The 27,796-nt window shown below is 58.8% G+C and overlaps 3 protein-coding genes across 4 annotated transcripts; 2 read left to right on the top strand and 1 right to left on the bottom strand.

Moving 5' to 3' along the window:
• Positions 1–735: 735 nt before the first annotated feature.
• On the bottom strand, positions 736–13,256 carry ACP7 (acid phosphatase 7, tartrate resistant (putative)). Its single transcript, XM_073321742.1, has 14 exons — positions 13,076–13,256; positions 10,674–10,939; positions 9,836–10,036; positions 8,924–9,106; positions 8,073–8,098; positions 7,270–7,367; positions 6,965–7,027; positions 6,399–6,513; positions 6,196–6,309; positions 5,922–5,979; positions 4,794–4,861; positions 4,590–4,661; positions 3,755–3,892; positions 736–1,772 (listed from the first exon to the last, which is right to left on the bottom strand). The coding sequence occupies exons 2-14, from the start codon at positions 10,777–10,779 to the stop codon at positions 1,707–1,709; spliced, it is 1,308 nt and encodes a 435-aa protein (XP_073177843.1). The 5' UTR covers positions 10,780–10,939; positions 13,076–13,256; the 3' UTR covers positions 736–1,706.
• A 932-nt stretch (positions 13,257–14,188) lies between these two features.
• On the top strand, positions 14,189–21,662 carry LOC140902016 (F-box only protein 17-like). The gene is given in 6 exon segments (XM_073321593.1): positions 14,189–14,650; positions 14,652–14,817; positions 15,934–16,045; positions 17,477–17,572; positions 18,236–18,374; positions 21,258–21,662. Coding segments are annotated over 6 exon segments (801 nt in total). The 5' UTR covers positions 14,189–14,500; the 3' UTR covers positions 21,396–21,662.
• A 98-nt stretch (positions 21,663–21,760) lies between these two features.
• MRPS12 (mitochondrial ribosomal protein S12) lies at positions 21,761–27,060 on the top strand. 2 transcript variants are annotated; one of them, XM_073321594.1, is made up of 4 exons: positions 21,761–21,918; positions 22,624–22,831; positions 25,168–25,267; positions 26,467–27,060. In XM_073321594.1, exons 2-4 carry the CDS (start codon positions 22,784–22,786, stop codon positions 26,877–26,879), a joined length of 561 nt encoding a protein of 186 aa, XP_073177695.1. In that variant the 5' UTR covers positions 21,761–21,918; positions 22,624–22,783; the 3' UTR covers positions 26,880–27,060. The 2 variants fall into 2 exon arrangements, with proteins under 2 accessions (XP_073177695.1, XP_073177696.1); XM_073321595.1 differs by lacking the exons at positions 21,761–21,918; positions 22,624–22,831 and adding an exon at positions 24,031–24,125.
• The last annotated feature ends 736 nt before the right edge of the window (positions 27,061–27,796 follow it).

Raw genomic sequence — 27,796 nt, 5'->3', positions numbered from 1 at the left:
GAAGAGGTGGGACCGATGGGGGAGCGCAGGGAGACAGCCTTGGTCAGCGAGATGGGCAGTACCTCTCACAGCCGCCGATGTAAGTGTGGGGAAAAAACGAACTCTCACCAGGGCTTTCTGCAAAGGGCAGCAGAAATCTGGCCTAGCATTGGCCCGCCCCTGACTGTGGCAATGATCTAGGAGGAACCTGGGAGCCAGCGGGCTCTCTCACTGGCCCATGAAGGAGAGATGCTACAGCGGCGTCTATCTCACGCCCTTGGCACAGGGCAGTGTGTATCAGTAATCAGAAAACTTAGGCAAAATACCCAAGTTAAGTAGCTCCTCTGCCCCACTAGAGACCCCCCCCCATACACACCCCCCTAGCCCGCACGTGGACCCAGAGACTCCCAGAAATTCTCCCTGTGCCAGCCACCTATCTGGGAGACACCATAAAGCCAGGCTGCCTGCCTGCCATCAGTCCTCTCAACTGAGCGCTTGCTGGCCAGGTGCTCCTTGAGGCCATCACCTGACCTCTACCCCCCCAGCTTCAACTAGGAGGCAGCTGATCAGTCCCAGGTGGGGCTGAGCCCACCTCCCCTTAAAGGGGCCGGTGACAGAGCCGAAGTCTCCTCTCTGTGACTCAAGGATTTGGAGGGGGCGCCTCCTGATTTACACCGGAGCAGAATCTGGCCCTAAAACAGTCAAGGCACCAAAGGCAAATCAAGCGCTGTCTGAAGGAGATGAGCATCGCACACCTTTTGAGCTTGATTTTGTTTTGTTAATTTCCAAAGCATCAGTACAAAGGACCCAGCGTGTAGCTCGAAGATTTAAGGATCATACAACGAACCTCAGAGATGTACCATGGGCCATGCTTGATGGCGAAAGGCAAATCTAGCCCCATCCCTTGCCGCCTTGCAGCTCCGTGTAGGGCTTATTGCATTACAGGAACTAGCAGCAGGGGAGAAAGCCTGGTACGGAGGCTCAGCTCATGGAGGAAAGAACAAATAAGGAAAGAAAACCATCAGATCCCAGCACCCCTTCCCCCCCGCACACAGTCTGAGAGCCAGAAGAAGTCAAGCAGCAGAGATGCCCCGGGCAAAGGCTAGAGAACATTTTAGATCTAGGGGGGGTTTTCCTAAGAGGCAGAATGGGCCAGTGGATTGAACAAAGGACTGGAAGTCAGGATGCCTGGGTTCTATTCCTGACATGCGAGGGGCAGATCTAGTGGTTAGAACAGGGGGGCTGGGAATCAGGGTTCTGCTCCTGCCTCTTGGAGGGGAGTGGGGTGTAGTGGTTAGAGCAGGGGGGACTCCTGGGTTCTATTCCTGACTCTGAGAGGGGAATGGGATCTAGTGATAAGGGAAGACTGGAAAGCAAGACCCCTAAATCTAAGATTTTGGTCAATGTTCTTCCTGTCTCTGTGCCTCAGTTTCTCCATCTATAAACTGGGAATACACAGACAGAACCCCACCCGTATAAAGTGCTCTGAGACCTAATACGCTCAGTTGCAGCAAAGCGCTTTTTCACCATTATAAAGACCCAGCTGCAGGGTCCGACGTATCCTTCCAGTGCCATACATCAAGGCCTGCAAGAGCGGTCTTTGGATTTGATCAGTTTAGTTTGTAGCCATGCAGGGAGCTCTGACTCCAGCCAGATAGCGAGGAATTCAGAGTTTCCTAAGGATGCAGTCCCTCTGCTCAACTCAGGGCTGGGTGCCTGCTGCCGGGCTAAAGCCAAGCTTTGGGGCCATGCAACTCCTTGATGAGCCAGATCCCATCCACAAGTTTCCCGTCCTGAAAGACAAAACCAGGACTCAGGTTCAGGGGTGGCTCCAGGGGATGTTCCTCCACTGCTCAGAACCCAAGACAAGCTTCATGGTGAGCCTCAGAACCCAGGGCGGGTCTATGGCAACGTGTTGGGAATGGGGACGGGAGGGATGAATTGGGACCACAAAGGGGCAAGATTCATTCTGTGACGAAGTGGGAATGTTCTTAATGTTTTCCCTGAATACTGTGTGGGTGCCTCAGTTTCCCCGATGCAGTTCTTAAGTATCCAGGTGGTGGGATAAGGGTGTGTGATTGTGGCAGAGCCCTAGGGGGCCAGTGTGATGGTGTCTACACAGAGAATGGCCGACACCCTGTCTCCTGGCAACTGATGGCCTGGGCCCCTCCTCTGCAAAGGTGCCAACTGAAGGTGTTGGAGAACAAAGGGATCAGGTGGCCTCCTGGCCCGGGAAAGAGACAAAGGCCAGAGGAGGGGCTGGAGAGTTTCAGTTTGGAGCTGGCTGGGGAAATGGAGGGAGGCCAGATGGGGCTCTGGCCTCCCTGCCCCCCAAGATGGACCTGACTGAGGGGTCCTGTTTCCTGTACCTACAAGCTCTGTTTTAGACCATGTTCCTGTCGTCTAATAAACCTTCTGTTTTACTGGCTGGCTGAGAATCACGTCTGACTGTGGAATTGGGGTGCAGGACCCTCTGGCTTCCCCAGGACCCCGCCTGAGCGGACTCACTGCGGGAAGCGCACGGTGTGGACGGGGATGCTGAATGCTCCGAGGTCAGCCCCAGGAAGGTGGAAGCTGTGTGAGCTGCTTGCCCTGGAGACAGGCTGCTCACAGAGAGGAGGCTGCCCCAGAGTCCTGCCTGGCTTCTTAGGGGCAGTTCCAGAGCATCACTCAGTGACTCCGTGACACATTCACACTGGTGGCAGGGATGGGATTGCAATATATCCCCAGTGGCATGAAGATGTGCCTTATCCCCCCAGCTCTCTAGAGCTATTTCCCCTCCACCAGACCCGCATTCTGGATTTCACTAAACCCTTCCCCTGCAGCCCCCTTAATCTGAAGCACCGATTAAGCATTCAAATGAAGTTGATTATCACGTTTCTAACAAAGGAAACATCCATGTTTAGCAAACCGCAGCTACAGGGATTTGGATTTACTCCTAACGCTAGGAGAGGCATGGGGTCTAGCAATTAGAGGAGAGAAGGCTGGAAGTCAAGACCCTGAGGATATGAATTCAATGTTAGGCTGCTCTGGAGAGAGGTGGTGAGAACTCTGGGAGGTTCCATGGCTCAGGCCCATTTCCAGTGTGAACCCACCGAAGTTAGAAGGACCAAAACAGCAGGGATCTGCCCGGCTTCCCACCCAGCTCCCGCAACACAGGAGCCAGATTCCCAAAAGCCTTCAGCACCTACTCCCAGCCCCCACTCCTCACTCTACTCACTAGACCCCGCCACCCCTCTCTGCTTGCCCCCTATATCCGCTTGGAGCTAGACAAGCCCAAATGCTTCCTGTGCCTTTCTCCAGAGACGCCCAGCTCCAGACTTCTCCCACCCTAGGCTGGAGGAGAGTTCAGCGCTGCTTTACCCCCAGGGTTTCCCTTCTCTGCCACTGCCTCGTGGTAACACCCCAAGGGTGCCAGCTGAGATTCAGGGAGAGGTTGCTATGGCAGGATGGTAGCATTCAGAGGGAGAGGGGGCCAGTGGGTAGAGCCGGGAGGCGGGGGCTGGGAGGCAGGACTCCTGGGTCCTCTCCCCAGTTGTGGGAGGGGAATGATGTCTAATGGTTAGAGCAGAGGGGTGCTGGGAGTCAGGACGCCCGAGTTATATCCTTGGTTCTGGAAGGGAAGTGGGGTCTAGTGGTTAATGTTCAGTGCCCAGATACCCCTGCAATGGGTCCACTGCACAGTCCAATGCACATTGAGCCAGCCCAGGTAGGGATCGGATCGGGCAGGACGGGGTGGGCGTAGGTGGGGGTCCATCCGCCGGCCATGCCATACCTGGTCGTCAGACACTTGCTCCAGCCAGATATGGCTGCGGTTGACAATTTGCAGGCGCGTGTAGCCGTAGTCCTTGATGCGCAGGGCGCTCCACTCTCGTGGGTAGGGGACAAAGCAGTCCAGCCTCTCCTTACAGCCCTGCGGGGGATGGAGGGGGGCAGAGCCCATTGCATGACCATGTTGGGGCAGGGGGGAGAAAGAGGGCAGGGCTACATCTTAGCTTCTTTCCCAGCTAAACTCCTCCTCCCACTGCCTCAGCCCCACCTCCACTGCACATCAATCCCTCCACCCCCTATCCCTTTCAAGGCAACGTGGCCTAGCAGATAGAGCATTGGATGGAGACCCCGGTGCCCTTGGGCGAATCACTGCCCTGCCCATGCCTCAGTTTCTCTCTTCTCAGTCTGCTCCCAGCTTCACGCCTCCTCTCCCGATCCCTCCATCTTCTCATGGAGCCTCTTACCCCAACCCATCCATCCCCTGGGCAGCTGGGGCCCAATCCTGCCCTACCCCCACGCCGCGGGACTGTCCTGAGACAGGATCAGGCCCAGCTCCACTCCTCGTACTCTTGCCCTTAAACTAACACCCCCAACAGGCATCTAAATTAGGCCCCGATCCTGGAAGCGCCGCACTGAATTTCTATGGGATCTGAGGGCACTCAGCACCACTCAGGTGGTGTTTGGTGCTTAACGGGATCAGGCCCTTAAATCGTGGGCAGAGACGCCCGGCCGCGGTTTCACCATTGACTCGCATGGCGAGCAGAGGCGGGCCCGTGGCGGCTGGTATCGGCCCGTGCTGGGCGCCACACTACCAGGCTCGGGCACCCGCTGTCACTTACAGCCGATCCGGTGATGATATGGACGGGCGCCCTGGGATTGGTGTAGGGCGATTTGGTGCTGCCGTTGTAGACCTGCAGTGGGGGGAGGCAGACGGGGTCATTTCAGACTCAGATCTTGGACTCAATCCCCTAATCAGGCTGGACAGCGACCCCGGAGAGACCCCCCCCCAGACACCCGCAACCCCCACCCCAATCAGGAGTCACCTGATAGTTGTAGACCGGCCACAGCCTCTCGTAGGAATGTTCATGGGCCCACAGCTCTAGGTCGACACCTGGTGAAGAGAGGACAGCACTGGCTCAGGACTCTGGCCACTGGATCTTAGACCCATGGCTGAATTGGTGGCCTAGGCATGCTCTGCCCTGGGGCCCTGTCGCTGGGCGAGCCGGCCCTTTAAGAGATAGGGTGTGGGGCTCAGCCCATGTTCCCAGGTGAATTACGGGAGAGTCCGGGTAGGAGACAGGGAAAGAAATATTCATTGCCCGAACTGTCATAATCTGTGTCTCTACAAGAACACGTGGAAGGGATCATATACCAACCGGGACCCGCTGGTCCTTCATATGAGTCCATACTGTACAAAGAATGAGAAAGGTGGGCTGGGAACAGGCACAAAAAGGAGTTACGCAAGCAGGTACCTAACCCTAGCCTGCCCTACCGAAGGTAATGCTATGCCACCCGCTTGCCTGGGCCTGCGGGATAAACTGAGCAAGGCCAGACCTCGGAGGGCGATGAAAAAAGCAACCAAAGCCATCAAGCTAAACGAGTGGGTGGGGAGGGGGGCAGGCCCCTTAACCAGCATGACGGGGGACAGAGCCTGCGGCGCCAGGAATCCCTCGTGGGACTGGAAACAGAGACAATAGGAGATAGAAGCAGAGAAGTCCTTGGAGGTGCCCGTCACCTGGGGGGGCGCACGAGGCCAGAGCTGAGAAAGGTGCTGGGGGCCCGAAGTCCCTGGGGTGTGGGCTCTGTCGCTGACGTCCGGGAGTGTCCGGGGAGAGGGACTGGGCCCAGCAGGGGAGACTCAGGCCCGTTGGGGGTCTCCCTGCATCGGTACCCAGGCTGGCTCATCCCCACACTACGCACCGGCTGCTGGTGGCAGGGCTCTGGGCTAGGGCTGCATGACACAGAGACACCCAGAAAGTGACAGAAGCCCGTCCTGGTCGGCGTGAGCCCCCAAAGCGCCTTGGTGCCACTCTGCCACCCTTCCCCCCATCGCCCCGGGGCTCCAGCTGACAGCCCCAGCGCATGTCCTGCAGGGGGAGTTTCCCAGGTTCCCTCCTAGGGGGTGCTGCCGGGGGAGGCTGGAGGGATGGGGGGTGAGGGGCAGCGGGTACCGTATTTATAGAACAGGTCCTCCAGGCCATACTGATGTTGGGGGAGCCCTCGGCGAACCTGAGGAGAAAGACAGCGGGGGGGAGAGGGGAATCAGCAGCTGGCGGGGGGCCTGGTGGGTTGCCCCACATTCTCTCCTTAAGGCCCTCCAGCGAGGTCCCCCCGCCCCCTGGAACGGCCTCCCTGGATCAGTCTGCAGGTCCCCACTCGGCTCCCTCCCCGCTGGGTGCGAGAGCATCCCCCCTCTCTCCTCCACAGCGGCTCCCCCCCACTCACGATGCTCTCGTGCTTCGTGCAGTCGTCTAAGTCGTTGTTGGAGCAGTACATGGGCCGATGCCCCATGGTGACGATCCACGGGAACCGCCGGCGCCGATCCGGCCGCGTGGCCTCCTGCCGTGCCGCCGGGGGGAGAGAGAGACTGTGAGCGAGAAAGTCTGGGCGGGTGGCAGCCGGGGGTGGGGGTTTGGGGGCGTGTCTACCTGTAGGTCTCTCTCGAGCCATTGGTACTGCTCCTGGACGAGGTGGCGACCGTAGTTTAGGTAGAAATACACCTCAGTGGAGAAGGAGATGACGTGGGCAGGGCCGATGTCCCAGCTCGGGGGGCAGAGAAGCAGAATCATATGGTGACAAGGGAGGGAAGGCGAAGGATGAGCCCTGTGCTATGCTGGGGGGAAACTGAGGCACACGATGGGGGGAAGCAGCCTGCCCCTCAACACACACAGTGAGTCAGTAGGAGCAATAGAACCCAGGAGGCCTGGCTCCCAGCCCCCTGCTCTAACCACTAGACCCCACTCCCCTCCCAGAGCTGGGATAGAACCCAGGAGGCCCGGCTCCCAGCCCCCTGCTCTAACCACTAGACCCCACTCCCCTCCCAGAGCTGGGATAGAACCCAGGCGCCCTCCAACCCCCTCACACACACACTCTAACCAAGTACGGCCAGGCCCAGAGAGTCCTGCCCCAGGTGTTCTTATCCTCCTGCACCTCTGCCAGGGTCGGGCACCTGGGGCTGGAATGCTGCCCCCTGGGGGCGAGGTGGGGTGCTCACCTGTACCACAGGCCCTCCGTGTCACCGGGCATGCTGAATCGGGCACGGTAGTTGGAGAAGTTGCTGGGGGAGGGAAGAACAATTAGGGGCTGCAGTGGGGTGTGTGTGCGGGGGTGGATTTAACCCTTCCAATTCCCAGCCCGGCATCTCAAGCATCCCTAATGCACCCCTCACCCTGGCCTCTAAGCTGCCACTCCTAGTCCATCCCCTGGGAGCAGATGGAGACACCTCCGGCTCCGCCACCTCTTTCCCCACCCCAACCGCAGGCTGAGAGGTTCCCAGGGCAACAAATTCCCCCCACTCACTATTTCTCCTCGTGGTTCCCCGGGCATGTCATATACGGTACCGATGCGGCAATGGGCTCGATCTTGCGCATGAAGGCATCTCCGACCATGGCATTACACTACACCCCAGAGACAGTCGCATCAGCCGAGGCACCTGGGAACGCTGCACCCTCAGAGTACATTTACATGCCTAGGGGCTGCGTGTACCCCGGGTGGCTGGAGGGCCACATGCCTGGAAGCGGGTGGGCAGATCCGTGTGCAAATGCAAACACGTGTGTGCGTTTGCATACATGGCCACCAGGGCACGGATGGGGCGTGGGGTGGACGGGGCCAACCCGCCTCGCATCGTTGCTTCAATTCCCATCGCAGGCTACGCTGCTCCCTGGCACATCCCGAAGCAGTTCCAATCTCCCATGGGCCTGGGCTCATAATACCAGCCTCCTGGGCAAGTCGCCGTGTGCGGGAATCAAACCCCCACCCCCCACGTGCCAGCCTCTGCCAGCTGGGTTAGTTCCAGGGCTGGAGCAGCTTTGTAAACCTCACTGAGTCCATGAGGCATGCAGGGTAGAGATACCCATACAGGCTGGGTGGGACGCACACAGGTGAATGTACATACATGGGGGCACAAGCATCTCTGCTAGAAACCCTTGGAGATGAGCACACAGCCCCTTCTCCTGGGGGACCCCCTCCCAGCGATGGCCCTAGATCTCCACTGCAGAGACACCAGTGAGTGGGGCCAGCCCCCCAGACATGGAGGGGAGCAGGATGGGGCACAGCCGGAGGAGAAGCGAAGGCGAAAGAGGCAGCATGGATACAGAATTTACCTGGTCCATATCATAGGCAAAATCCCCTGGGAAAGACAAGAGGATCACAGTGAATTGGCTGCTCTGCCCTGGGGGCAGGGGGCAGCCTGGGCGCAGATTTTACCCAGATTTGAGGTTACCCCCCCATTTGAAGCCGACGATGCTGGCTTGATGCCCTCTGAATCCTGCTCTAACCCCTGGAGGGGAGAGGGGTGCTCTCGAGGGCTGAAAGGCAGAGCCGCCCAGGGGATTCAGGGGGCCTGGGATCTTCGGCGGCGGGGGTCCTTCCGCTCCGGGTCTTCAGGGCACTTTGCCGAAGATCCGGAGCGGAAGGAGCGGTGGCGGGTCCTTCACCCCGGGTGTGTTCGGCAGCACTGAAGGACCCCCCCCCCCGCCGCCAAAGTGCCGCCGAAAACTCTCGTGGGGACCCCTGCGGGGCCCAGGGCAAATTGCCCCACTTGCCCCCCCCCTTCTGGCCGGCCCTGCTGAGAGGTGAGTCTAGTCCTTGGCTGACATCCCCAACGAGGGGGGCAATTAGAGCCCCCAGCAGTGCTTTGGGGGACATAGGCCCTGCCATCCCAGGAGCTGGACACGGACCCAGCGAGTTCGTTCCCGGGGGCACCAACAGTCATGAGATGGGGATGACTGTCGGTCATTCCTGACATGGATGGGATGGGAGCTGGTGCCCCCTAGACGGAAAAGGCCCCGTGTCCCATTCTCTGCCCCCCCGAGCCAGCCAGTCTCCTGCCCTGGGGCTGGATCACCAGCGCCCACTAGAGGGAAAAGGCCCCGTGTCCCGTTCCCCGCCCCCTGAGCCCATCCCTTCTCCAGCCCCAATCCCAGGGCCTGGGGGAGCACGGCGTGACACCGACCTACGTGCAGGATCACGTCGTACATGTCCAGCTGCGTGTCGCGCAGAAGCCTGGGCAGGGACTGGGGGTTGATGTTCCCCATGTCGCCGAAGACAGCGAGACGCGGGCTCCAGTCGGTGCCATTCGGCAGAGCCCGGAAGCTGTGGGGCCGGCTCCAGCCCAGCGGGCTCCCACAGCGATAAGCTACAGGGGAAGAGCAGGGAGAGACTCAGACACCTGTAGGGTGACCGGACAGCAAGTGTGAAAAATCGGGATGGGGTGGGGGCTAATAGGAGCCTATATAAGAAAAAGACCCAAAAATCGGGACTGTCCCTATAAAATCGGGACATCTGGTCACCACAGACACCTGCTTCTCGTGTGTCCCTCCCTCCCTCCCTGCTGGAGGGGATGAGCCCTGCTCTGTGTGTTCACACGTGATTGCACAGAGAGCAGAGTTTGCACGGCCGGGGGCTGTGTGCACGTGGATCGGACTAGCTGGGAGCTGTGTGCGCGTGTGCGAAAGAGAGAGATTGGGGAGTGTGCATGGCTGGGTGCTCAGGGTGGGGGTGTATTTGGGCCCAAGGCAGATTTGGACCTGGTGATGGTGGATATTGCTGGGGGACACTGTGCTTGTGTGCGTGCCCCGCCTATCAGCGTGCGCGCGTGTCTCAGGGCACGCGTGAGCGTGACAAGGCGTCAGGGAGCGTGGCCGGGTGGCCGGGCACGCGCCCTCCCCCCCCCGCCCCATCAGTGCATATCCCCAGGTCTCAATGGCCCTGCTGCGCCCCCTCCCTGTGGGGGCCCCTTTCTAGAGCCCTGCCCCCATGTCTCTGTCCCTCAGTCTGGTGGCGTGGACGTGGCTTGGCGTGGATGAAGTCTGCAGTGTGCAGGGCCCACTGCCGGGAGAGGAGCCGCGGCCGGGCCCCCGCTTACCGTAGCGCTGCCCGGGAGCCAGACCCCGCAGGGTGACCCGGTGGATCAACATGCTACGGTGCAACCACCCGCCGTCCACGAACCGGCTGGCTTGGCCCTTGGCGGAGGTGGTGAAGGCCCCGCCCGGCTCTGGGCCGAACTCCACGATGGAGCCGGCCGGGTCGAAGGTCGTCCAGGTGACGGTCATGGCGGTGGGGTCGCCTGCCGGGGTTAGAACAGCCTGGTGAGTGCTCGGAGCCCGAGTCTTCCCCGGGACGCCGGCCCTCTCCCTCCCACCGGCTCTGTCTAGGTGCTACAAGGGCCAATTACACACTGAGCCGGCTCCAGACACTTCTACCCTGCCCCAGAACCAGCCTCTGGCTCCAACCCTCCGGCCAGGCATGGATGGGCCTATGGCCAGGCCTGGAGCCAGATCTTGGTTTCCAAGGAGCTGAATCTGCCTGAGAAACTGATTCAACCTTCCCCCATCTCACCAGCACTCTGGAACTGAGGCAGGGAAGTGTTTGCAGGGGGTTGGGAAACTGAGGCACAGAGAGGGGAAGGGACTCACTTGAAGCCAGACAAAGTGGTCACTGCCTGAGCTGGGAATAGAACCCAGGAGTCCTGGCTCCCAGCTCCCCTGCTCTAACCACTAGACCCCACTCCCCTCCCAGAGCTGGGATAGAAACCAGGAGTCTGGGCTTCCAACTCCCCCTACCAACCACTAGACCCCACTCCCCTCCCAAAGCTGGGGACCCCAGGCCCGGTGATATAAACATCAATAACCCAGTGGAGCTGGGCTCCCAGTCTGCCCCACCCTCGGTCCCCCTGCCAGGAGGCGGAGCCCCGACAGCCTCACCTGGGTAGGAGAGATGCACTTGCTCGGGCTGGGTGCGGCGGATGCCCTGGCACAGCAGCCAGGGGAGCACCAGGCAGAGCAGGCAGAGCCAGCCGTGCAACCCCATCCTCGCCCTGCTCTTCCCAGCCGTGTGGAAGAGGGATGGGGAAACGAAAGCTGTGGGGTGGTGGCCTGTGAGCAGGTCAGATCCTCCTGTGGTCCTGAGTCAGCGCCACGCGGCTCTGATTTCCGCAGCCTGATACGTCAGCGGTGAGGCCAGACAGCTCCTGGGGGGCAGAGTTCAAATTCCCAGAGTTAGGGGGGGACCCTGATGGGGGACTGGATCTCGGGGGGCCCAGATGGAGGGCTGGGAGCAGGGGTCAGGGGGAGCTGGGTCCGGGTGTCTCCTAGTGGGGAGGCTAGGAGGAGGTCCTGGGGGAGCTAGCTCTGGGGCTCCCTGATGGGGTGTAGGAGCAGAGTTATTGGGGAGCCGGCTGCAGGGGACAAACACATCCCTTGTGGTGGATTCCTGTATAGGTAGCCAACACACGCCACCCCAGAGGCAGCTGCATCTCAGCACCGGGCGTGGGATGCCTGTAAAAACAGCCCTGGAGCCCTCACAAAGGGGGACTGGGGGGATACAGTCTGTTGGGGAGGGGTTGGGGAGCCCTGGCAGAAGGGGGATGGGGGGCCCTGGGACAGCAACCAAAATTCTCCCTCCCACCTCAAGCCCCAGGCTGACACCGGCTGCCCCTCCCCTGCCAGTTGCTCCTGGCTCCGCCCCGTGGCACTAAGCAGGTGCCCCTCCGCACCACGCTGACCCACCAGGACGGGCAGCCCAGAGTCCCACTCCTAGGCGAACCTGAGAGCAGAGCAGAGGCAGACCCTGTTACCCAAGCTGCCACCCACACCAGCCATCCTGCCCCCCAACTCTGCCCAGAACCCCAATTAGTTAAGGGCTCGGCCGGTGCCAGATGGGAAACCTCGCAAACGGACGACTTGTGCAACCACGGAGTGAACAGTGCCAGGGAGATACCAGCGCCCCCCCCACACACACACACACATACTGCCCCCTGCCCTGGCATTAAAGCCCCAGCTCCCTTAGCCAGGGGGTGATGGGAGAACCTAGCGAGGCCCAAGAAATCAGTCATTGGAGAAGCACCGAGGGATGGATCCACCTGAGGGATTCCTCGCGGGAGGGGACGGGGCACAGGCCGGCAGAGACGCCAGCTTGACCTGACTGGCGGAGACGGAGGTGGGGGGGAACGAGGAAGGAAGAACTGGCGCTTCTTAGGTCAGGGTGCTGTGTTAGACCAGGGGGGGCTGGGAGCCAGGACTCCTGGGTTCTCTCCCCAGCTCTGGAAGGGGAGCGGGATCTAGTGGTTAGAGCAGGAGGTGTGGGCTGGGAATCAGGACTCCTGGGTTCTATTTCTAGCTTTGGGAGCTTTCTACCCCACTGTGGCATTCCCACGCATGGCAGCAGCCAGACTGCAGATGCCTTGGGGCAGGGCCCAGCTCCATGCCTGGGCTCTGCAATTTGCTGGGTACCAGTTTCGGTGCTGATGACATCATCAATCATTCCTTGGCTGCTCTCAGCCACCCCCACCCCAATGGAGGTGGTTCAGTGTCATTGACCCCATTTGTGCAGGTGGGGAAACTGAGGCACAGCACGTAGCAAGGGACTTGCCCAAAGTCACGTGGAGAGTCTGTGAGACAGCAGGAATAGAACCCAGCCCTGGGAGGTCAACAACACTGACCTACTTTAACCACCAGACCCCCTCCCAGAGCTGGGAAGAGAACCCAGGAGTCCTGGCTCCCAGCCCCACCCTGCCTCTGACCACTAGACCCCACTGCTCTTCCGGAGCTGGGGATCGAACCCAGAAGTCCTGGCTCCCAGCCCCCCTGCTCTAACCACCAGACCCCACTGCTCTCCTAGAGCTGGGAAGAGAACCCAGGAGTCCTGGCTCCCAACCCCAACCCACCTCTAACCACTAGACCCCGCTGCTCTCCTGGAGCTGGGGAGAGAACCCAGGAGTCCTGGCTCCCAGCCCCACCCCCACCCACTAGACCCCACTGCTCTCCTAGAGCTGGGGAGAGAACCCAGGAGTTCTGGCTCCCAGCCCCACCCTGCCTCTAACCACTAGACCCCGCTGCTCTCCTGGAGCTGGGGAGAGAACCCAGGAGTCCTGGCTCCCAGACCCACCCCCACCCACTAGACCCCACTGCTCTCCTAGAGCTGGGGAGAGAACCCAGGAGTCCTGGCTCCCAACCCCAACCCACCTCTAACCACTAGACCCCGCTGCTCTCCTGGAGCTGGGGAGAGAACCCAGGAGTCCTGGCTCCCAGCTCCCCCCCTGCTCTAACCACTCGCTCACACACCCCTGCCGGTACGGGGGTCTCCCTAGCCCCGCAGTCGCGTTTACCTCGCTCCTCCGCAGCCGCCCGCAGGGCCAGGGCTCCCGCGCTGTCCTCCCAGGGCTGAGCCCGGTCAGCTCGATGCACGCACCAGGCTGCCCCGGCTGCGGTCGGCTCCCTCCGCCGCCCGCCCGGCAGGTGCTGCAGGGCAGGGGCGGAAGGACGTCAGCCCGCAGGAAGCACCGAGCGAGCCATGGGCTGGTGGCAGCCGGCCAGCCCGGGCAGGGAGGCAGAGCCGCACTCCTGGGTCAGGGCATGTGCCCAGGCTGCCGGGCGGCAAAGGCCACACACCGGAAAAGAAGCTTGGGGCTCAGGACTCCTGGGTTCTCTCCCCAGCTCCAGGAGAGCAGTGGGGTCTAGTGGTTGCGGGTGGGGCTGGGGGCTCAGGACTCCTGGGTTCTCTCCCCAGCTCTAGGAGAGCAGTGGGGTCTAGTGGTTGCGGGTGGGGCTGGGGGCTCAGGACTCCTGGGTTCTCTCCCCAGCTCCAGGAGAGCAGTGGGGTCTAGTGGTTGGGGGTGGGGCTGGGAGCCAGGACTCCTGGGTTCTTTCCCCAGCTCTAGGAGAGCAGTGGGGTCTAGTGGTTGGGGGTGGGGCTGGGGGCCAGGACTCCTGGGTTCTCTCCCCAGCTCTAGGAGAGCAGTGGGGTCTAGTGGTTGGGGGTGGGGCTGGGAGCCAGGACTCCTGGGTTCTTTCCCCAGCTCTAGGAGAGCAGTGGGGTCTAGTGGTTGGGGGTGGGGCTGGGAGCCAGGACTCCTGGGTTCTCTCCCCAGCTCCAGGAGAGCAGCGGGGTCTAGTGGTTAGAGGTGGGGGTGGGAGCCAGGACTCCTGGGTTCTCTCCCCAGCTCCAGGAGAGCAGCGGGGTCTCGTGGGTGGGGCTGGGAGCCAGGACTCCTGGGTTCTCTCCCCAGCTCCAGGAGAGCAGCGGGGTCTCGTGGTTAGAGGCGGGGTGGGGCTGGGAGCCAGGGCTCCTGGGTTCTCTCCCCAGCTGTAGGAGAGCAGGGGGGCTGGGAGTTTTCCGACAGTGGCCAATGCCAGGTGCGGGGGGGACACCAGGTGGGAGAGCGCTGTGCGGGGGAGTGGGGCAGGAGGTGAATGGGGAGCATTGAGGAGTGTGTACAGGAGGAGGGACAGTGCGGGTTGGGGACGACGCCGATTTACACCAGCCGGCGATCAGACCCTGCAGCTGGGCTGAGCGGAGAAGCCGGACCTGGGGGCGTTTCCCGCATCCTCTTCCAAGCAGCCCCCGGGTTGCAAGGGGAGAATCCGGTGCTCGCTTTGCACCGATGTGAACGAGAGCGGGGGAGAATCCGGTGCTCAGTTTGCAGCCGTGTAAACGAGGCCAGGGGCGGCTCCAAGGCGGGGCCGGGGATCATATGAGCGGATGCAGCGAGGAGCGGTAGCTGGGCCTGAGCTAGCCAGGCCGACCCCCGGCCATGGGGCAGGCGGCGAGCCGGGCTCCCCCGGCCCCACTGGACCTGGACCCGAACCCGAACTCGCTGCCGGACGAGCTGCTGGCGCTGATCCTGAGCTGGGTGCCGGGCCCCGTCCTGGTGACCCGCTGCCGGCTGGTGTGTCGCCGCTGGGCGGGACCTCCTCGACGGGCCCACGGTGTGGCGGCTGCAGGGCGAGAGGCGGCCGGGCTTGCGGGCCACCCTGGCGGCCGCCCGCCTCTGCCTCCCGCCGCGGTGGAGCCGGATCTGCCTGCTGGAGCCCTTGGGGCGTAACCTGCTCCGGAACCCCTGCGGGCAGGGGTGGGTGCCAGCCCGGGGGCGTGGGAGAGGGATGGGGGGGGACTCGATTGGGGGGGCGAGGAAAGGGGGGGGATTAGGGGAGGGGGCGAGGAAAGGGGGGGATTAGGGGAGGGGGCGAGGAAAGGGGGGGATTGTGGGAGTATGGGGGGAGTTATGGGGGGCGAGGAGGGGGGGGATTAGGGGAGGGGGGGATTGTGGGGAGTATGGGGGGAGTTATGAGGGGCGAGGAGGGGGGATTAGGGGAGGGAGGGGGGATTGTGGGACTGGGGGGGCGAGGAAAGGGGGGGGATTAGGTGAGGGAGGGGGGATTGTGGGACTATGGGGGGCGAGGAAAGGGGGGGGATTAGGGGAGGGAGGGGGGATTGTGGGACTATGGGGGGTGAGGAAAGGGGGGGGATTAGGGGAGGGGGGGGGGATTGTGGGACTATGGGGGGCGAGGAAAGGGGGAGGATTAGGGGAGGGGGGATTGTGGGACTATGGGGGGCGAGGAAAGGGGGAGTAGGGATGGGAGGGGACCATGGGAGAGGTATAGGTGGGAACACGGGAAGGGGGCGGAGAGAGTCCAGGGCAGGGGACGCCACAAGAATGGCCATAGTGGGTCAGACCCATGGTCCATCTCTCCCAGTAACCTATCTTCTGACAGTGCCAGGTACCACGGGGGGGGGGCAGAGAGCATGGGAGGAGGGGGGAACCAGGTGGGAGAGCAGGAGGTGAATGGGGAGCACTGAGGAGTGTGTATATGGGGAGGGGTATGTGGCGTTGGGGGGGGGGGGGCAAAGGAGAAGGCGCACCAGAGTGGGGGAAGGGGAGAAAATTATCACTGGTGAGGGAGGGGGTGATGAGAGGGCACTGGGGCAAAAAGGTACCTGGGGGTCTGGCAGGTGTGAAGGAAGGGTGTCAGGAAATGGGGGGGGGGGGAGTCTCCCCCCCCCCCCCAGGCAACCCCTCCTCCCCAGATATTTATTTCTCTCCCGGTTATATTTCGAGAGCCACATTAACCCACTCCTCCCCCTCCCCTGGGAATGGGTGCCCACCAGGGCGTCGTCCCCCACCCCATCAAACCAGCTTTCACCACACCTTGCCCCCCCTTCTCTTGACGCATCGTCTTCCCACAGATCAGTTCTGTCACTGGCACGTGGAGCATGGGGGCAATGGCTGGATGGTGGAAGAGAACCGCTGCCCAGTCGAGGACGCCCCGGCCCAGACCTGCTTTGTCTCATCCTTTCAGTGAGTCTATCCCCCTGAGCCTTCCCGTTTGCCCCCCAGCTTCTGTGTGCGGCAGAGAGCTACCCGTTCTCCAAAGGCCAGTCCGGTCCTGGTCTGGCGTGTGCCCCTATGAATCCAGAGTCACTTGGATCGACCCAGCATAAAAGAGACCCAGAGGTGCCAGGCCTGAGTCTGCCCCTGCAGCTTGTACTGTCATGTCCCAAATATATGTACACACCAGTAACTCCGGAGTGGCTCTGGATTTAGGCCAGGGCTACGCTACAGATTCCTGCTGGCGCAGATCTGTCGGTCAGGTATTGGGAAGAGAGCGGTGCTAGCAGAAGCCCCCAGTGTGGATTCAGTTTTACAGTACAGACGGACGGGGGGAGAGAGACTGTGTGTGTGTTTTGGGGGACAGAGAGTGTGTCAGCATGCTATCTTCTAAGTTCAGACAGTGGCAGAAAGCAACCAGCCCTGAGGCAGGGAAGGGGGGAACCTTGGGATGTCACTTGAGGGATTATGGGACAGCTCCGGAAGCCAGTTACAGCACAGAAAGCCATCAAGTGTGTACACTGGCCATAGAGCGCTGTGCAAATAGCCTTACGGGTTTTTTTGCAGCGCTGCAACTGCGGAGTTTCTGCGGACAAAGTGGCTTGGCAGCGTGTACACGGTCTTCCGTTTGAGTGCAAAACCCTGCTTTGCTGGGCAGAAACTTGCCAGTGTGGACAAGCCCTAAGTAAATCTGGAGTCACTTCAGGGGGGTCGCTCCGGATTTGCAGCAGTATAACCAAGATCAGATGCAGGCCCTGACTCTGTGCTGCCTTGCGTTATCATGACACACGCACAAACACACGCTACCCAGGTGTCGGTATCAACCCAAGGTGTCCTGGCAGGGGAGAACTGGGAACGGTGTCCCCCCAGATTTACGAGGCCTTCTCTGTACTGCTGATTTGCCCTGCTTCCAGCCCCAGGTGTAGCTGCCCCTGCCCCAGCAAACTCCTATAGCAGACATTATTTGCACTGCGGGAGCTGACCCCATGAGTTCAAATCATGGCTTATGGCAGCGTTGCCTGTCTACACAGGGAGCTGTACTGCGGGAGTGCCCGGAGGCTTGAACACCTGAGCTCTGTTTCTGGCTCTGCTCTGTGACCTTGAGCAAAAACTACTTCCTCTGTTTGTGCCTTGGTTTCCCCTCCCACCCTTTGTCCACTGTGTCTACACCGTGAACTCTTTGGGACAGCGATTGTCTCCTCCTAGAGTTCATCTTGACCTGCCAACATGTTAAAACCACAACTGCCCTAGCTACAGTCAGATTTCAACACCTGTCCACTAATACTCTTTTTTTCCCCCCCAGTGTCCACAGAGTCTGTGCAGCGCCCAGCACAATGTGGCCCTGATCTCAGTTAGGTGCGATTGCAATATCTCATTAGGGTTTCCTTTTCCCCTCTGTAGGTGGTGCATCAAATCGCAGCTCGTAGATCTTCTAAAGCAGGGGTTGTGGGAAGAACTGCTGGATAACTACCAACCGGAAATCTACATCTCCGATTGGTAAGTTTCACCCTCTTCTCCCTAGAGGCCTTAATGGTCTCCTGCTGAAAGAAATGGGTTTGTGTCTTTGCTCCTGATTTCTGATGTCCAAAATAAGACACCTGCAGTTTCCTTTATTTCTAGTTATAGGGGCCACCTGTGCCTCAAAATCAAAGGGTTTGGGTTTGTTTTGGGGTGGTTGTTTTTTGTTTTTTTTAAACCTTAAAAATATCAGGCCTGTTGAACCTTCTTTGATCTCTTTTTTTGCTGGAGGTCCCCTTGGAGGACCCAGAGATGTGGGTTGGGAGCCCTCTTAGCCCTTAATTAAAGCAGTGAGAAGGGCTGGGTTTTTAACAGTGAGTTTCTCCAGCCCAACTGTTGGTTGGGGCTTGCATCAAATGCATATTCGCAGGTTGCGTCTGTTCTCGGACTTGCTGGCTAGGATCATAGACGGGCTGCCCTGAAGTTGCTGGGCTAGACAAGAACAGTGGGTGAGGATGTTACGTGCTTGGAGCTAAGTTGCTGGTGCAAATCCCCTAACTGATGGGGACCAAAAACCCGGTGGTGCTGCATGTGTTGGATTTGACTATGTGTGTTCCCAGGATTCCTGTTACCTTTTACGTTCGGGGGCCTGTGTCCTGTCTCCCTCTTGCTTGTTCCCCAACGTCTGCTCCCATCCCCCAGGTGGGGCGCCCGGGAAGACTGTGGCTGTGAATACTCCATCTGCGTCAAGCTCCTGGCTGCCGACGGAAGAACTGTAATTGCTGAATTCCAGGCCAACCCCGATCCCATACAGCAGTGGAACGACGCGCGGTATCACCATGTGAGCCGACTCCGTTGCCAGCTCTCTGGGAACATTAAGGGACAGGGAGTCAGGACGCCTGGGTTCTAGAACCGACTCAGCCACTGGGTTGACTTTGAGCAGGTCACTTCCCCTCCCTGTGCCTCAGTTCCCCTGGGAAAGGGGGATAACCATACCAAGATCTACTATGGAGCGCTTTGAGATCTACCATTGAAAAGTGGTAGGGATGAAGTGGGCGTAATTTATAAAATTATGTAGGTTTTATTATGGAGGAGCGGAGGTGCAGGTGGCGGCGGCGGCAGAGAGAGGAATAGAACACGGGTCTCCTGACATCCAGTCCTCTACCCATTAGCCCACCACAGGTGACAGATGGCTAGGGCTAGTGGGCGTTCAGCCCCTCTTTCCCCACCCCTACCCCAAATCTATTCCTGCCTGCTCCACTCGGCAAACAAAGCTCTGTATCCAGCTGCACCAGGGCCAGGAAGGAGGCAGGAATGGCCCCACTTGTGCACGGAGACTCGTGTTCCATGACGCTCTAGCACTGGGGTCCCCAACTCGGTGCCTGCGGGTGCAATATGCTATTCCCACAAGAAAGGTTGGGGACCACTGCCCTAGCGGGCTCCTCTGAGTTCTGCAAGGGGCTGGAGTCGGGCCCAGACCTGTGGGACGGGAGTCACCATCAGCGCTCCCTCTAATTTTTCCCACCCATGTGCGGAATGAATTTTGTTATGTGCAGGGTGGATTTGATTTAAATCATGATTTAACTCACTAGTCAGGAAGACTCCAGTTAATCATGGATTTCTACATAAAAGTGCATTCTTGTTGGTTGTTTTATACATATTCTTCACAACTCCGAGACAGATGAGACCCAAATTGGGTCTCTTTTATGGCCTGCAGCCATTATAGGTTTTCCCTTCTAGTGAGAGAATGGTATGGTAGATCTCAGATCAACGAAGGCTACACTCAGAAAGACCTCAAGACTTCTGGAATATGCTGCTCAAACAGTTTCACTTTTGTTTCTACTGCCTGTCTCTCCCTTCTCACATTTAGCTCCAGACTTCTTCTTGTCCAGATCTATTCCACCCCCAACAACCTTCTATTCATTGAACTTTTTGAAACTGCAGTCTTAGAGAGAGTTAAGGGACTGACTGTGTGTACATAAATTTGCAGAGGGACAGTAGGGTTGAGGCCTGTTATTTCTCACCTCTATATATTTATTTTAAAACATGTTTGCTGTTAACAAGCATGTTACCTATGGAGACACAAATCCACAGTCTGAGAACTGCAAAACTAAGCATCTCTGATGGTATCTTCTAGACTGAGCACTGAGTCCCATTGGGTAGATAGAAAGATTAAATCGTGGTGGTCAAACTTTTTGGCCTGAGGGCCACATTGAGGTTCCCAAACTGTATGGAGGACCGAGTAAGGAAGGCTGTGCCTCCCCAAACAGCCTGGCTCCCACCCCCATCCACTCCCTTCCACTTCCCACACCCCCTCAGAATCCCCAACCCATCCATCCCCTCTGCTCCTTGTCCCCTGACTGCCCCCTCTGGGGACCCCCTGCCCCTAACTGCCCCCTGGAACCCCACCCCCCATTCCAACCCCCCGTGCTCCCTGTCCCCTGACTTTCCCAACCCCTATACAGACCCCTGCCACCCCTGCCAGGCCCCCCGGGACTCCCACACCTATCCAATCCCAGCTGCCCTCCCCACCCCCCGAACCTCCACCCCATCCAACCGCTCCCTGTTCCCTGACTGCCCCCTGGGACTCCCTGCCCCTTATCCAACTCCCCCACCCTCTTATCACACCTCTCAGAGCGCCAGGACTGACAGCTGCGCTGCCTGGCCGCAGCCAGCCACACCGCAGCGCCCTCTAGAGCACCGGGGCAGGCCAGCGGCTCTCGCAGCCACGCTGCCCGGCAGGAGCTCGCAGCCCAACCGCCAGCATGGCGAGCTGAGGTAGCAGGGGAGGGGCCGGGGGCTAGCCTCCCCAGCCACGAGCTCTAGGGCCGGGCAGGACAGTCCTGTGGGCCAGATGTGGCCCACGGGCCATAGTTTGCCCACCTCTGACCTAAATAATCTATACAGAAGCCCCTGGAACCCCATAAAATTGGGTCCCTAATTCATGAACTATTGGAGTTCATTTACAAAACTTTTCTTAAACATGACATGAATATATTGTCTCATACTATAGAATTAGAATTTATAATCCCTATTCCGTGATGAGATACATTCTAGCTCAAAGATATCTTAATTAAAACTATCTTTAGATAAGTTTTTTCCTCAAAAAGCATTTTATCAAAAAATCCTTTTTTTTTTTTTTCCCCTTTAAATCGTTGATTTTTATCCACCCTGGTCATGTGCACCAATATGGAGGTGATGTGTGGGAGGGGGCTCAGGGCTGGGGCAGAGGGTTGGGGTGCAGGGGTGTGAGGGATTTGGCTGGGGGTGTGGGCTCTGGGGTGGGGCTGGGGATGAGGGGTTTGGGATGCAGGAGGGTGCTCTGGGGCTCCCTCCAGCCCTTCTCTCCCCGCGGCAGCTCTGGGGCTGGGGCCAGGGAATAGGCGCCCATCCCCGGCCATGGGAGGTTCAGGCCACCCCTCCCACGACCGTGGCTGAGTTAGGGAAGGGGTGCCTTGGCCACGCCCTGAGCACCTGCACAGAGCTAAATAGGTTGCTGCACGGCCAAGCACCTTCAGGGAACTTAGGCCACCACTCTGGGGGGAATGTGGGACAGGCCTGCTCTCCGACCCCCCACTCGCTGCACAGTGGCTATTCCGTTTTGCCCAGCCCCTGCTCTGCAAGAATATCTTCACCAGTCTATGTAGCCCCGACTTTCTCTGGAGCACATGGATTTGTGACAGAGTCCAGAGATCAATCTGGGTTCCTTTTCCTTCCCTCCCAGGTGTCCTACTGGTTCAGGCAGTACGGCCGCGGAGTCCGGTATGTGCATTTCCTCCACAAAGGGAAGGACACTCATTTCTGGGCAGGACACTACGGTGCACGGATCACCAACTCCACAGTCATGGTGAAGCTCGGCTGAGAGCCAGGAGCGGGTCTCCACGAGTCTCACGCGAGCCAGAATGATGATCTCCATTTGCCGCTGCGAGCTCCTCTCCTGTCCTAGAACAAATCAGAGGGATGCGTCTCCTTTAAATTAATATGCCCCTACGCTTTTTCAGTCCGTTCTTTCCGGCCAGCCTCGTCCTGCACAGGACAAAAGAGTACCGTGGCGACTCTTGAGGTTCCTAGTGCCTGTGAACCTGCCCCTGCACAGCAGAAGCAACAAGTCTTTAAAGATGGAAACAACTGGGCTTGTGCCATTATTTGTGGGGCTTTGGGACTGTGCCATCAGAGCGTGAAGGGGTTAAAAAAATAGTTCTTTGAGGTGGTTTTTTTTACCACCGTGAGGAGAAGCTGTCAGATCTTCTCTGCCACGTTTCCGTTTGGAAGCTGCAGAGATTTGGTTTGGGAGCTCGCTGTGTGTTCTGTTAACGGAAGAGTTTTTTCTGCCAGCTGATGCCTGTGGCGTTGCCTGTCTGATGTGTATCCAGATTCACAGGCAGGTGAGCAAAATACCCCTCCGTCCCCCCATGTTAGATTGCATGGTTCTGCGGAAGCGGCGGTTAGAACCCAGCTCCTGCAAGCTTCAGGTAGTGCAGCGCTCATGAGAATACCATACAGGGCAGCCCTTGGACAAACGTAAATAGCTGCTTATTGATTGTCCCGGAGTTTATGGGGAACGTAACCTTCAGGTCTGTTCTCACTGCACTCGGATCCCAGCAAAGCCAGCGGGCGTGGTAGACGCTCAGGCCTTTTGCTGACATAAACCAAGGGTCAGCTTCTGAAGTGTGTAAATCTGGAAAGACTCCAGAAGAGTGACTCCAAATTCACACAGGTCTACATGAGACCAGAACCGGGGCCTAGCAGTGCTTTGGTGCAGTTCCCCCCCCATGGGGGGGCGGGGTGGGGGGGCGATGTGGACGTAAGGCAAAGTCTACTCTTGTACTAATGCATGATCACGGGGCATCAGAAGAGGGTTGTAGGTGGAGCCACAGAACCCACGCCCAGCAGGGGTGGACGGGCAAGACCTTTCTAGGGGACTGGGGTCTAATTCCTGCCACATGGCCCAGCAACGGCCTTCAGTGCATCACCTTGTCCTGCATACAGCCATCGGGATGGGCCTTAGCCCCTACTAGTAAAGACAGGCCAGAACCACTGCTGGTTTAAACCAGTATCCTGTCATTGGTGTCTTTGCTCTCTTATACCAGCAGGGGATACCGTCCTGTTGACCTGGAGGCGTGATGCTGGGGGATCTGGTGCTCTGTGTTACCTGTCTCAAAAACCCAAATTCTGCCCCCGTTGAAGTCCGGGGCTCTGATTCTCCTACTGCTCAAATGATTGAGTGAAGAATGAGGCCTGCTGACTCCAATGGTCTTAAGCCTGGTTTACACTGGAGAGATAGAGAAGGGACTTAAGGTAGCCATACAGTCCGAACACTGAGCAACCTCCCAGCCCATTCCCTTGGTGCGGAGAGAGCTGGAATGGATGGTGGCACTTGGAGCAAGGCTGCTATTGTTTAAAATGATCCCATGGGCCTGGGCTGAAATCCCTGGTAGGTTAGTTACTGAGAGAGCTAATGGGTTTCCTGTTGGTCTGAATTGTTTTTATCAATAAAAGGGTACGGAAGTTTTCAGCTGGTCACCAACCAGAAAAGAGGGGCCAGCGCGTACATGAGCTGTTCAGTTTCAGAGGGCTCTGTCCCGAAATGGAATCGCGGAATATGACCTAAGCAGCTTGTTAATGAAGATTAAAGTGCTTTCCTGAACAGCAGGCGGTGCGGGGGGCTTTCAAGGAGAGGAAGAAAGGTGGGGACCAGGCACAGCTCAGAGAGAAGGAGGCAGCGGCCGGGAGCTTGCAGGGGGGGGTGGTAATTGAATGATGCCGTCTGGGGGCTGTGGGGGAAGAGCTCTTCTCCCCGAGTTTGTGCTGGGCGGCCTGGCCCAGGAGGGGTAGGCAGCCGGGCCCCCAGGTCCCTGAGCTGCAGGCTGCAAGCGGCTGAGAAGCCAGCGGAGGAGAGGCTGCTGCCCGGCATGCTCGGAGAGGGGGGCGAAGCGTGTGACGCCTGAGACAGCTCTGCAGGCCCCGTTCCTCCCAGGGACGCGGGCCGGGGCAACCAAAGGCCGAGCCAGCGGTGGGGGGGGGGGGGCAGCTGCCTCGGTATCGCCCCGTGGGGCAACAGCGCCCCTGGCAGCCAGGATGGGGCCGGGCGCGCTGGGCCCCACGGCTCCCAAAGCCTTCCCCAGGCAGCGAGCGACCCAGCCCCGCGGGCCTCTCCCCGCCCTCCCGCGCTGCAGTGGGACAAGCTCTGGCCTGGGGAGGGGGACAGGGCGTGGCCTGAAGCTCACCCAGGGACTCAGCCGCGGAGCTGGGGATAGAACCCAGGAGTCCTGGTTCCCAGCCCCGCCCCCCCCGGCTGCGCTGCACGGCTGGGCACGCAGGGCTGCGACGGGTGGGCGGAATGACCCTTGCGCTCTCCCGTAGTTCCCCACCATGATCCCGCCTCCGGGCTCTCCCCGGCCAATCAGAGGAGGGGCAAGGTGCCCCGCGCGCTGACCGACCCAGCGCGGTGGAGGGGCGGGGCTCCCGCGTGGCCAACCAAGAGGCGGCGCGGCCGGAGCCAATCAGAGAGCGGGGGGGGGGGCGGGGCCGAGCGGCGGAGGGCTCGTGCGGAGGAGGGGAGGGGAAGGCAAGATGGCGGCTGCGGAGTGAGGTCAGTGTGGATGGCGGCGAGGGGTTGCGCCGCCCCTCCCCCACCGGTTTCTCTGGGGGGACGCCTCCCCCTCCCCCACCCCCACCCCACATCTGAAGCCCGGGTCCGAGGAAGACCCCTCCCGTTCCCCTGCCAACTCCCCCCCCCCCCCCCGGTCCTCTCTCTCCCTTCCTTCCCCCTAGCTGCCCCTCGGTGGTTGGGGGGGTTCTTCTCCCCCCCCCGCCCCCAGCTGGTGCCCTAACTTCTCGCCATTCTCCTCCAAGCTGCCCCCCCTGTGATTGGCAGAGGGGAAAGGATTTCCCACCCCCCTCCCCACTTAGTGCCCCGCCTTTCAGCCGCTCCCCCCCTCCCCCAACAGCTGCTCTGGGGCTGGGGAGAGGGCCCCCGTTTCCTCTCCTCTTCGCGGTCCCCTCCTAGCCGCTCCGTGTGGGTGTTCCCTCCCCTCCCCCCCCTTTCCCCACGCTGGTGCCTATCCTGCTCTTCCCCTCCCAACCACTTGGGGGCGTAGGGGATTTGTACCCTCCCCAAATCAGCTGGCTTGTCCTGCTGAAAAATCCCACACCCACCTCCCTGCCTTGCCCCCGTTACTGTGCCCCCTTTTTCAAAACCGTTGTCAGATTCCCAGCCGTGGTGGGCCAGGTGTGTCCCCACACAGGTAGAGAACAGGCTAAGCCTTCCACGCACATGCACCCCGGGACCCTTCAGCAGGCCTCAATCTGAATCTGCTCTAGGAAAGTGGGTCTGTGACTCTGTTTAGTGCTTGGCAAAGGAGCAGCTTTGTAACCTGGATGCGTCATTCCGCCTAGGAACTGGGCAGAGGCTTGCCAGACTCGTGCCACGTACAGCAACAAACCCCTGTCAGATAGTAACAATTCTCACTCGCTTTTCTTCTGGGCTAGTGATTTTAAAATGATACGCTCTGTAGTCAGTTACCAATCCCATAAGCCATCTTGTCTCACTTGACTGAGACCGTGCCTATCAATGTGGTAGCTGGAGTTCCTGCCCACCAGAAATATTAACTTCCTGTTTTCCTTTCTTCCAGGGGACTTGTATTCATGGTCTCTGGGGCTTTAGTGAGCTTTTAATGCGGAGAATGTCATGCAGGGGTTTCCTGAGGTTGCTGGCACCACCTCTGAGATGGAGTACGTATCTGTTTCTATTCATTACTTTGAGTCTGATTGATTCTGGAGTGTTGCTCTGTATTGCTTTGCTATGCAAAAAATGCATTTAGCAACTATACTGGCTCCCAGTCTTCATAGAAATATTGGACTGGAGGGGACCTTGAGAAGTCATCTAGCCTTTCCCCCTGTGCTGAGGCAGGGTGGCAAGTGTAACTATCAATAGACCATCCCTGGCAGGTCTATTGGTGGTTTTTAAGCAAAGGTTAGACAACGACAGGGATTCCACATCCTCCCTCGGTAACCTGTTCCAGTACTTAACCATGCTTGGAGTTAGAAAGTTTCTTAATATATAACCAAAATCTCCCTTGAAACAAAGCTGATTCCTTCATGTCCTCCCCTCAGAGGAAATGGAGAACAATTGATTAGTCATCTTTATAACAACCTTGTACATATTTGAAGACTGTTATCCTGTTCTCCCTCAGTCTTCTCTTCTCTAGACTAAACATGCCCAGTTCTTTCAGCCTTTCCCTGTAGATCTTCTAAATCAGTGTTTCTCAAGCTTTTCAATACCAGGGACTGTCTTGATGCCTCCTAAACTGTGTGAGAGAGATCTCCGGGACCGGCGCTGCTACACGGACTGGTCATTGAGAAACTCTGTTCTAAATCGCTTATCGTTTTTGTTGCTCCAGGAACAACCAGCCAGGGAACAGGAAGAAATAATCCTAGGTCTGCACAATTTGAATAATTGGGCAAGGGTTTATGCCTTTCTCTGAAGCACAGTTGGGAGGCAGGGTACTACGGTCCTATCTAGCATGGCAAGAGGTGGGATAATGGATTAGAAGGATGTCTGATGCTATACTAGATAGCACAGCATGAGACATAATCCCTAGTGGAGAGAGCACTAGAGCAGAACTCAGGAGACCCAGGTTCTATTCCTGGCTCTGTCGCTGGCTTGTGGAGTGATCTTGGGCAAGTCACGTGCCTCCATGTGCTTCAGTTTCCCCATCTGTAAAATGGGGATGACGATGCTAACCTCTTCTGCAAAGTGCCTTGAGATGTACTGATGAAAAGTGCTAGGTAAGAGCTAGGCATTATTATAGATGGACCATTGTTCTGGTCTCCTACAGGAATAGATGGACCATTGGTACAGAAAGGGATGCCAGCTTGGATTAGTCGGATTGTTCCCAAGTGGTAATTAATGACACTTCTCTTCCTTATAGGTATCAATGCTTTCCCTCATGCCTTCGTACCAGGGAGATGGCCATTAACCCAAGCTCTGGGCCAGCTGGAAACCCGCACCATGGCAACCCTCAACCAGATGCACCGTAAGGGCAAGCCAAAGTTTCCCCCACCCAAACTCGGCCCCACCTTTGGCAACCCCCAGGTCAAGGGCGTGGTCCTCAAGACCATGATTCGCAAGCCCAAGAAGCCCAACTCTGCCAACAGAAAGTGCGCCCGGGTGCGGCTCAGCAACGGCAAGGAGGTGGTCTGCTTCATTCCCGGAGAAGGTCACAACTTGCAGGAGCACAGTATTGTGCTGGTGGAAGGTGGAAGGACACAGGACTTGCCTGGGGTAAAGCTCAAAATAGTGCGTGGGAAATATGACTGCGCCCATGTTCAGAAGAAGAAATAAGCGCCTCCGCGCTGAGAGGTGTTGTGGGATTGTAAAGTTCCCGGCATAGTAGGAAAGGAGTTTTAATCACGTCTGCATTTGTATCATGGCAGATATCCTCCAGAGACATTACTACTTGCTCTCTACTGTTGTGAAGTATTTCCATGCAGACCATGCTCATTAAATTCTAACTCGTCTCTGAGAGACAGGGTGGATTTGTGTTCTGAACAAGGGCTCTGAGTTGTAGTCTCAGTTCCCGGAGGGTATGAGGGGGTGTCTCTGGCTATGGGGTCTCTTTGGAAGAGTCACTCAGGCTCGGGGGGAGGGAGGAGTCTCTTCCTCTGCTCCTGGGAGAGGGGCTTCTGGAGTGTTGATCAGGCTGTGGTACATTGGGGGACCCTGCAGGTACCAGAGGTCTCCAGGAGAGTCACTCAGGGTGATGGAGCACTGGGGTGTTGCTCAGACTGTGGGACATAGGAGGACTCTGAGGATGGGTCACATGGGGGAGTTATGGATTGGGAGAGCACTGGGGGTCTCTGGGTGGTGGGGTCTCCCTGGGGGAGCTGTCTTTGTCTGGGGAGGGCTGGGAGGTGTTGCTCAGGCTGTGGGACACAGGAGGGCTCTGCAGGGTACAGGAGGGGTGTCTGGGGAGGGGGGCTCTCAGCGGGAGGCTCCCCCTGCCCGGAGGCAGTGTCCTTGGATGGAGTGGGGTGGGGTTGCTGGGGAGGTAGGGCTGGTGGACGGGGGGGCTCCTGCTCCTTCAGCATCCCTCCCTCCCGTCCCCATGGCAACCAGCTGGCTCCCTCCTTAGCGACCAGTCTCCGGGGCGGGGCCAGCTCGGGCGAGGGGCAGGTTCTTTGTTCTGATTGGCCCTTCCGCCTCGTCTTGGGGGCGCGCTGCGGTTGGCCGGCGCGCGCGGGAGAGGCCGGAGGGGGGCG

This window comes from Lepidochelys kempii, chromosome 23 (genome assembly GCF_965140265.1).
Source record: "Lepidochelys kempii isolate rLepKem1 chromosome 23, rLepKem1.hap2, whole genome shotgun sequence".
Classification (NCBI taxonomy): Eukaryota; Metazoa; Chordata; order Testudines; family Cheloniidae; genus Lepidochelys; species Lepidochelys kempii.
This window is presented reverse-complemented; position numbering and strand designations above follow the sequence as displayed.

Excerpts from the sequence above, each read along its gene's own strand:
- MRPS12 (XM_073321594.1), top strand. The coding sequence starts at position 22,784 with ATGGTCTTAAGCCTGGTTTACACTGGAGAGATAGAGAAGGGACTTAAG. Across the intron at positions 22,832-25,167 it reads AGATAGAGAAGGGACTTAAG|GGGACTTGTATTCATGGTCT; the intron begins GTAGCCATACAG and ends CCTTTCTTCCAG. Across the intron at positions 25,268-26,466 it reads GGCACCACCTCTGAGATGGA|GTATCAATGCTTTCCCTCAT; the intron begins GTACGTATCTGT and ends TCTTCCTTATAG.
- ACP7 (XM_073321742.1), bottom strand. The coding sequence starts at position 10,779 with ATGGGGTTGCACGGCTGGCTCTGCCTGCTCTGCCTGGTGCTCCCCTGG. Across the intron at positions 9,107-9,835 it reads GGCTCCCGGGCAGCGCTACG|CTTATCGCTGTGGGAGCCCG; the intron begins GTAAGCGGGGGC and ends CTTCCCCTGTAG. Across the intron at positions 5,980-6,195 it reads GCACGAAGCACGAGAGCATC|GTTCGCCGAGGGCTCCCCCA; the intron begins GTGAGTGGGGGG and ends CTTTCTCCTCAG.